General features: G+C 40.4%; 1 protein-coding gene across 2 annotated transcripts in view; it reads right to left on the bottom strand.

Annotated features, from left to right (window-relative positions):
* Positions 1-704: 704 nt before the first annotated feature.
* Positions 705-10088, bottom strand: part of tmem132e (transmembrane protein 132E) — a 330057-nt gene continuing 320673 nt past the window's right edge. For both annotated transcript variants that reach the window (XM_034889700.1, XM_034889699.1), the window contains exons 8-9: positions 9521-9715; positions 705-5092 (exon numbers count right to left, since the gene is read on the bottom strand). In XM_034889700.1, coding sequence (XP_034745591.1) covers positions 4022-5092; positions 9521-9715 — 1266 coding nt within the window. In that variant the 3' untranslated portion in view covers positions 705-4021. The remainder of the gene's footprint in view (positions 5093-9520; positions 9716-10088) is intronic.

Genomic DNA, 10088 nt, shown 5'->3' with positions numbered 1-10088 from the left:
TTAACAGAAGAAGCAGCAGCTAATATGTTGGTAGGAATCCAGATTTCAGTTTTTCCAGACATAACATAACATAAGTAAGAAGACCTTTTTAAATTGTACACAAGTCTTTACCACCGGCTAACAGATGTAAGCATCTGTCTCAGTTCCTTGAACCCACCAACTCTCCCCTATTGACTGTGTGCCTCACCTGAGTTCAAAAGGCTTTGATCTCAGCTGCCCAAATAAAGTGAACTAAAGGAGTAAGCACTGACTTCAAGTAAACAGGTCCAAGTATGGATTTTATGGATGAGAGGTGCTAGGTGAGTAGAAGTGCAGCACAGTAGGTGTATACACTCGTCTCTCAGCAGGATCTTTTTGCTGATACGGGTATTACCAGTGAACATGATGAGCGTGTGATCAGATTCAGCACAGTGAGGGGTGAACAGCAGTGATCCATGTGCTTCAAACATTATAGGACTCAAGGTGTGATGAATAGTTGACATACTCAGTAGTATGTCAACTTACTCTAGATGAAATACTCTTGTGTAATTAACCTCCACCAATGAGCCAAACTCCTTCAAAGTCAGTGTCCAGATTGAAGCTATTGAGGCTTAATTGATAAAAATTTTTAAAAAAAAAAAATGAATCCTTGCTGACATACGTCAGACAAAAACTCTTGTGTAGTCTTCAACACTGGTAGATGAAGGAAAAATGACACAATGTCATTTGTGTATTGCATTTTCTTTAGTACTTTACATTTAACGGGAAAATACAAGGGTTTATTTTCAAGAGAATACAGGAAATTGAACAGTGCTCTGTACATTAACATATTATCGTGAGCGGTGTGGTTACTTGGCACAGCCGACTGAGCCGTGTACATCGTGCACAGTTTTCCATGGGGCAGCAGAAAGGTACAATTCAAGATGTTCAATTACATGTTGTAAAAAGACAAGTTTCTATTAGCAGCTTGAAGACAATACAAAATTAGCAATATGTGCACCATCACCAAAGCAGCATTACAAAAAAGAACATTTTAAAATGCACAGAAGAACGGGAAGTATAATTTTAAAATTCTGTGAAAAAAAAAAAATGTATTTGACACGTATCATGTAATGGGCAACATATTTACATACAATGTGGACAAATCAACGCCAATGGAACAATGAAAACTGTGTAAAGCTGCTATTAGATACTTAATCTGTTATAGTAGTGTCACCAGATGGATCACATTAACACTAAACAACCAGGTTATAATCCTACATTCATCCTGAGAAACCATCATTTCTGGTTAAAACAGAAACACTTCCAGCTGGCTACTGCTTCTCTAAATTTCATGGCAAATCATGTTGATGCTGTGGCTGACGGGCTTGGACTGTCACAAATAATATCTTCCCTTTAGATGTTAACACAGATTGAATATTATTATACATTAGAATCAAGTCATTATTCATTTCAACCACATGGAACATAGAGGGCATGCAGTAAACCAAATCCTTAAAGTCCCAATCCAGGTTCAAATGTGGGTCCATGTACATGTAGAATATCGAATGAAGATGTGGTTTACTGATGGAAAATAATGTCATTGCAACTTTCAGATACATTTTAAATCAAAGCCTGTTTTGCTAAAGTATTTATAATGTTGCTGTAAGCAAACCAGTTCCATCTTCAGGTCAAATTTAACACTTGTGTTTAATAAAGGACCTCAAGGACCAAATCTTTAAAAGTAAATATAAAATGTGTTTTAATTAATTGCTTGTTTCCCCATATAAGGCTGTTTTGTTGTATAACAGCGCCTGGATTGGGTCTTTAAAAGGGTTGAAAGGGCTGAAAATCAGGTAGGATGTAAATAAAATGTTGCACATTTTCAGTCACAGCTTTGAGTGACATGTGGAGATTAGGTTCATTATCAACACAGAGGGAGTAACATTAGTTTTCTCAGTCAGTTAACATAAAAGAAAAATCCAAGCCCTTAGATGCAGTGCAGAATTAAAGGAAAGTGACAAGGAAACTACATTTTATCACATGGTTGCTTCATTATTCCTGAAAATAACTTGTTGTATGTGAGATCAGAGCCTGAATAACATCAACCTTCAAAAGTAATCTCCAATCACCCACTCTGCTACTAAAAAGCACACGCTACTCTAACAGGGCAACTGCAATTAAAAATACTATTAGCTCTGCTGTTATCATGCTCTCAGTTACTATGTGTCTGGGTGCCTTTTGGTTGAAATCTCACTCAAGATATTTTACGCTCTTTTAAAACCCGCCAGATCTTTCCCCTTTCTGCTTCAGTGTAGTTTAAAATGTCACCAAACCTTTAAACGCTCAACACAGCAATTAACTCTTTCTGCACAACAAAACCTGCAAATACCATCCAAATCCCTTTGATTTGTCAATGTAGCCAATCAGCATCCTGAGATACTTTTACACGTTGTCACAACCACACCTATGGCATCCACACAGCCTCTCTGCCAGTATTAACAACTGATTTCTCTGCTGCTAGTCTATTGCCTCGTCCATAGAGTCCAGACAAAGCACATATGTTCCCTCCAAATGAGAGTTCACTGGATAGGTTGAACAAAATAGGAACTACATATATAGTAGAGTGTGTTTTACAAACAGCATGACGACATGAGATGGCCATGATTCAAATGATGGGGCAAAATCAATATTTAATCAGTAATCTTTTTTTCTGGGTGAATGACCTTTCCTGGAGAGTTTAGAGGATCTTGTGTTCAGTGAGAAAGTTTTCCAACAAGAACATTTTTTTTCCTTCACTTTCCCAAAGGCTAGAGAGCAGCCGAACTTGACGAAGAGAAATAAATCATCAAAAGATTAGATCTATTACAATTCTGATGCATAGCAAGTCCCCTGGTTCACAACAGTCAAATGTGATAAATTGTGTGATTTGTTAAAAAGCTCATGACATTTCTGAGGGGAACCTTCTAATCACCACAAGATTATACAAGTTTCAAGAGTGAAACTTGTTGAACGTTCGTGCGGGGGCTGGGCCGGAACTCTGGCATTGATACGGTATATACACTAGAGAGGAATGTCTGCATGTATGTAGGACTCACATGGCATGCGTGTAATGCATGATAACATATTTATTTTAGTAATGTGTATGAATAGTTATATAATTACAATAAAAACATTTACAAATTTGGAAAATTTTGCTGATTGTGTCTCAAGATCCCTTTCCATGCAAAGACCATCAGAGATCCTCGCAATACACACGCTCCTTTCTAATTTGACCTCATGCTCGAGATCAGTAGTAGTATTTTATATCTCACTACATTGTCTCTAGCCATATGGAGAAAACAGGGAAGTCTGCGCCGAAGTGAACTTTGACCATTTTATAAGGCATTAGATTTGTTTAGTACCAGGAGGACTAGTAGTAGGGCACTGCTTTTGACTACCTATGAAATGTAGAAAAATGTAAGGAATGAACATGAGTACAAATCATGAGTGTGCGTCACCAAGAACAACAATGGAGAAAGTTTCGCCATTAAAAGAATGCTTTTCCTACTTTGGCAAAAACAAAATGATTTTAATATAGCCTTCATGAGTGTCTTTGACAGTTATTTGTTCATCAAAGGCATCTTTGTTTGGAGTAGGTACAGTACTGCAGAGTCCCAATGAGCCAGCAAAAACACAGCCAATACCAAACCTCTTCTACATGCCTGTCCACATCAGGCTTTCTATAAAATCAAATACATTTGAAAATACAAGAGGAGCAGCTTTTACATCTGGCCATGGCTCAGCTTTCCAGTGAAACATGTTTCCTATATAGCCAAGATTTACAGATTTCTCGAGTGATTGAGATCCTCTGGTGAAGTCTTTGGCTTCCTTGCATTCTCTTCTGTGTGAGCGTGTATGAGATTACAGCACTGTGCAAACTAAATGAAACACACCCTAACCAAAACAACAGTTGGCCTTTTAGTCTGTGAAAAATGATCTTTCACTTAGGTGAAAAAGAGAAAATAGAAAGGAACGTTTCTTTAGAAAGCTGAGAGTTGTGCTTCACGCTGCACCTCTTATCTCAGGCTATTTCTTTTATTCTGCGCATGTAATCATGCAGTTCCTCTGGATCTTGAAAGCCCATATCCTGGCAAACCCACTGAATGTCCTCTTCATCTGCTATGGGGATGGCATTATAGGGCAGCTCCTCTGTGGGAAGGGTGGTAAAGGTAGTAAACTTGACTCTTTTGCGCTTGGAGGTGGGTGAACTGGCCTCCTCGCCATTCTCCTTTGTAGAGCCCCCAGAGCTGCCATCACCCCGCCCATGTACCTGGCTTTGAACGCTAGTCTGGGAACTGCCACTGCTGTGGTGGTCTCCATGGCAGCAAGTCTGTACGCCCTCCAAAGGGTTACTGGGACTTTCTACCTGCTGTGGCGACAGCTCACACTGGGCCCTCAGGGGCTGGCCATTTCCGAGGAATACCCAGTGGTGGGAATGGTCCATGTTGGCCTGACCCTCGGGCGGGATCCGCTTATGACGATATTTAAGCACGAAGACGATGCAGTTGATGAGAAAGACTAAGATGGCCAGACAGAAGACTCCCAGTAGAGCATACATGCCAATCTCAAGATCGGTCATGTTTCGAGGTGAGTGTACAAAGTCGTCTTCCTCCTCTTCATCACTCTCAGTTGGTCGCTCCTGGTTGCTAATGGTGGGGAAATTGGTGTAATCAATGGGAACACTAGCAGGCTGCTCATTAGATGTCTCATAAATTCTTCCACTGATGTTTGGATCAATGATTGGACGTCTGGTGACCGGCGCCAGCTCGATCTCGCCCTCGGTTGTGGCCTCTTCCTCAGAATCTTCCTCAGGGCCAAAGCGGACCTTGACATAAACTGCAGCAGATGCGATGACACTTTTGCGTTTGGTCTTCTGGCAGGCCTCACAGATGGTCATCTCTAAACGTACCAACTCGCCAGATCCCTCCCCTTCTGCCACCACCACAGGCCAACGCTGCTGTGGCTCCTGGGATACCGACACCACTCTGTCATCCAGTGTGGTGGCATTGATGTTGTAGTCTTTGGGATCAAAGTAAGTCAGAGTGGCGGCTGTGTTGTCACTGAAAAGCATCCAAATAGACAAACTGGCCTCCTGTCAGACAAAAAGAGAAAAATAGAGTTTAGATTGGATCATTGGTTATTTTATGGATTGTATGATGGCCAAAATAGGCATTGGGCTTCAGAATATTCCTTTTTTTGGTCATTGATTGCTTAAAATTCAAGGTATCCCCCAAAAATATTGAGGAATTTCTAGTCCCGCATTATTAAGGTTGACAAGATTGAGGTTGATCATCACTGCCTGTTATGCAAACAGCACTGAACAGGACTGCAAGGCCCTGCACCGAGTGGCTTGTTCAGTTAAACATAGGAGAGATGGTGCTCTACCATGCCTGAAGGATATTTAAAGGCGCTGATATATATAAGTATTATTATTGTTCTAATGCATAAATTGTAAGAACAGACAGGATTACATTTCCCTGGAATTGTATTTTGTATGATTTTACGTTTCACATAAATTGATTAAATTACATTGTGGGAAAAGGGATTGGTGTTAATTTAAAAAAAAAAGGAGAAAATTATGCACACTAAGGACAAACAATTTCAACTGGACCAAATTTTAAAAAACGTCCAGTAATGGTAAAGGTTTACAATGAGACCTCATGGGCCTTTAATAGTAGAGGATGAAAAACGGGTAGTGCGGGAAACTGATAAATAGAGCGGAGGAAAGGTAGGAAAGGTGATCTACAATTCCTCCCCCATTCAGAAAAGTTACATATAGTTTCTTGATAATTTCTGCAAGTAAACAACATGATGTGTTCATTTCAAAGTTGAAAAAAAGAGTAAGAAAGCAGTGACGCTGCCTTGTGTTTATATTTCTCCAAAAATGGTTCGGATCCAATTCTTTTACCGTGATTTGAATATGTGTGTTCCCAACTGAGTCTTTGAAGTTCTGGACATGCTCCAATCCCTAACTCTCCAGAGCATTTGTGAACATCCGCACTGCCCTGTGCTCAGTACAAGTCTTGACAAGCACCCAGGCGGCCTGCCTCTGATGTGCACACCAGCTAGCCACTTTCAAGCATGGAGGACGAAGGGGGTGGCAGGAGTGACTGCGCTGTCCTGAAGGCTACAACACCGCTCCGCTCTGCAGCCCAGACAGATAAGGCACACAGCAGTCCGGTGTCCAGTCCAGTCTCTTTGTCTTTGTTGTGTGTGATCTTCCCATTTTGCATTTTCAATCACTCTTCACTGTCTATTCTCCCATATGGAGAAACCGGATACAATAAATTCCTGCACAGTGGTTAACTGACAACCTTCACATGCAGCAGAGTAAATCGCAAAACTGGCATCCATGTAATCAAGGCTGCGTTTGACGAGAGCCAAATATCATTTCAGAATGACAGGATCCTTTGATATGGATGATTTAAATAATGCACTGCATTATCTTTTTCTGTGACTGTTACTGCCACCATTCATTTCAACCCCAAACGGCCCGTCAGACACCGCCACCAAGAGCCTGGGACTGTCCGAGGTTTCTTCCTAAAAAGGGAGTGTGTCCCACTTGTTGCTTGCTATGTAGAAAACTAATAGAATTGTTGGGTCCTTGTAAACTATATCTATAAAAATATCTCGAAAGTGTCTCGAAATAACTCGTTATGAATTGATACCATAAATAAAATTGAATTGAAATAAATTCTACACATCTGTTTTATGAGCTGATTTTGCTACAAATAAGATGATTTGTTGGGGGGGGGGGGGGGGGGGGGGGGGGCAATGATTGGGTGTTTCAACACTGACAAAACAATTGGCAAATGTTTTTCTATGCCGATCCATGAAAATGCATGTATGTAGTAAAGAAGGTGATTTTGTTAAGTCTGGGGCAACGTTTTACTAAAAAGAGAAAAGAGGTGTTGACAGTAAAGCCCTGTCGATAGTATTTTATATGCATCTAGCTTACCAAACCATGGGCCCACAATTTCCGCAATGAATGTAATCTGTGCATTGTATTAGGATTATGTTTCCCATCTTTGATTTCACTATTTCACTGATTCATTTGCTATGATTTGTGCTTTATGACATAAGGGAATATATGTGGATGTAAACTGAACATATGCAGCTTGGATTCTAAAATATGCATATAGAGAAAAACACCCTGAAAATCTTATCCTGAGACATTTGCATCAATACGCAGCATATTATTACTATCCAGACTCACAGATACCATATTAAGTAGCTAATTTTAGCAGTAACAGTGAAAAAATCCAGAAAAAGGGTCCATGTTGAACCGTCAAGTAACCTTTTATCTCTGAAAGGCTTTATCTTTGTCAAGTGGAAAAGAGACTAATGCAAAGAGACCTTGCTTGTTCAACTATCCCCATCCAGAGTGTATGCGTTTCATTCATTTCTAGAGTAATAGAGGACATTTAGAAAGTTTTTCTGTGAATCAGAATCAAATGGCTTGAAATAGCTCCAGTACTCCTATGAGAGCTTTGCCGGCAGAGGAATTGGTTGCCTTTTATTGCCTCGCCTTGGGGAGCACTTAGGACAATACATTACAATAATTAAATTTCAAGGTGGCCAAGAAGCGGAAAGAAAAATTGGAATTTAATGCTTGCTTCTCTTTCACTGATGCCTGATGTGGTTGTCGTTGCATTTTTAGCAACTTGCAGGCCAATGAAAGGGCAAAGAAGGAAAATGGACACAAAAGCACACACACACACACACACACACACACACACACACCTAAGTGAAGCAGGGCAGCCAATTAATTCCTTGCAGACAACTGCAGAGATCTCAACTGTCAGACAGTGGCAACGAAAAAGCAGTCTCTCCTTAATTTTAAATACCCAAACGTCTTCTCACTTCTCACTTGAGCAATTAAATCAATCTTGGGAAATGCATTTGGACATATCAGAAGTATTTTGTCCTGCTTGGCTAGTAAAAAGGTTGTAATAAAACAGAACCAAGGATACTTATTAGTTCACTGCAGTTGTCTTTATCTGGTGTCCTTGCTAACAATGCTGTCTGGAGCTTAAAAGATTTAGCTCGGAAATAATTTTATGACTTAGAAGTGAAGCTAGTGCCTGCTTGTTGATATTGAGCCACTGAGGGGATTAGCAAATAAACTTTATTTTACCACTCTGGAGACAGAAATAAGGAAACACACTGAGTACTTAGAGTAAGTAAGGCAAAAGAAGCTAAAATACTACAGTATATGTACACACTACTGCAATTAGTAATTGGTTCATTGCCATATTTAAATTTACAGTATATTGTAGTCAATGGTATTACATTCAGACCTTAAGTAGGGGCGTGTATTTATCCCTCTCAGAAGTTTCAATCCGTATCTACATATCCACAGTCTATGTTTTGATATAAAACAATACTGTTACATGTGTACAGTACGATACTGTGATTCATTTGAATATTGATCCAGCTGAGATTTTAAAGTTTTTGATATTTTGTTTCAAGGTCTAAATCAGAATAGGTCCACAACATTATGTATACTGCCAAAACTAAAATAATATATGGACTGGATTTATATATCGGTTTTCTAGTCTTAGTCTTCTTAACAAAAGCCAGCATTCACTCACACACACACAAACACACACACACACACACACACACACATGTCTGTGCAAATCAATTTAGGGTTCAGTATCTGCCCACACTGATGGCTATGCAATTCAATTTGGGGTTCAGTTTCAGTATCTGCCCACGCTGCGACATAGGACCAGGGATTGAACCACAAAGTTTCTGATTAGTGGCAACCACTTTACCTCCTGAGCCAAAGCGCCACGTGAACATGCAGTGACACAATTGGTAGCATATTAGCTAGTCTCCACTATGGATAGATTTTGCAGTGAAATAGGGCAGACTAAGTTCCAGTGGCAGTATCATCCATCTAAATTTGTGCTTTGAAAGTAGCAGTAGCGCTTGTTACATACCTCAGGTAGACTGCTGGTACTTTCCCATCAGCACACACGCAGCATTCATAAATATGTAGCAAGGGTTTGTAGCAAGCATATTTTTATTATACTGTTGTGTGTTTTGCAGACTAAAATACTAAAAAAGTGTACTTCCTATAGATCCATTTTGCTGCTAATAAGCCATCCCCCGCCGTTGGCATTCCATTGACTGCCATTCATTTTGGCGCCACTTTGAGAGCGAATCACTTTACAGCTGAAGCGTTTAAAGACTATTTAACCGTTGTTTATTTCTAATGTAACAACATGTTGCAAGTCTATGGCGGGGATTTGTCAATTTCTTTAACTGTCTATGGTGCAATTCAATTTGGGGTTCAGTATTTACCCACACTCACAAGCAGCACAGGCGCACAGAGAAAGAGTTCCGTATTTGACAAAGATTTCATTTAGATGTATGGTTGTGTACACATGTAGCTGTATCTGATACACTTCAGTTAATCTTTAAACCTCTAACATGAAGCAGCTACTGAACATAAAGGAAAAATGGACTGGGTGAATAACTGGTAATTTCTCTGCACTGTGTGATAAGTTACCTGCTTGGGAGCAGTGAGCGTCTGGATGCCGGTTGCCTTGGCCACCATGGTGTGGCTGTTGCCGGGGCTGGGCTGCAGTGATAGGGTCAGGCCTGAGATGCCGTGAACACGCATCTCTGTGATGGAAACCTTGTCATCTGTGACAGAGAACGCAGACTCTCCTAATACTGCATCCACGGCCAGCGGAGACTCCACCTGTGGAGAAAAGATGCTCTTTTATTGTTTCTCCACATGACGGAGGGACATCATTTAACAGCTTTACTGTTTTCCTGAAGCTCATAAAGCCCATGACAAGCCAATTTTGGATTAAAGTGCTTTGTGCTGTTTGTTCCAGCGCATCTTGGATCCATATGTCAATGTCTCTCTACCTGTCATAGTGGAAAACCAAACAAAGAACCCAGTCGAGATGGAATCCATCAGCAAGCAGACAACCAGCGCAATCTGAAGCAGCCACCAAACACTTTCATAGTGACAGTTAGCCGAAACACTTGTGCCCATCTAAGTGTCACCCCATGAAATACCAAAACAATTTGAAGTCAGACTTGCTTCTTCTGGTAATCCCAGCCTT

The sequence above is a fragment of the Etheostoma cragini genome, chromosome 13 (genome assembly GCF_013103735.1).
Source record: "Etheostoma cragini isolate CJK2018 chromosome 13, CSU_Ecrag_1.0, whole genome shotgun sequence".
In the NCBI taxonomy this organism is placed as follows: Eukaryota; Metazoa; Chordata; class Actinopteri; order Perciformes; family Percidae; genus Etheostoma; species Etheostoma cragini.
This window is presented reverse-complemented; position numbering and strand designations above follow the sequence as displayed.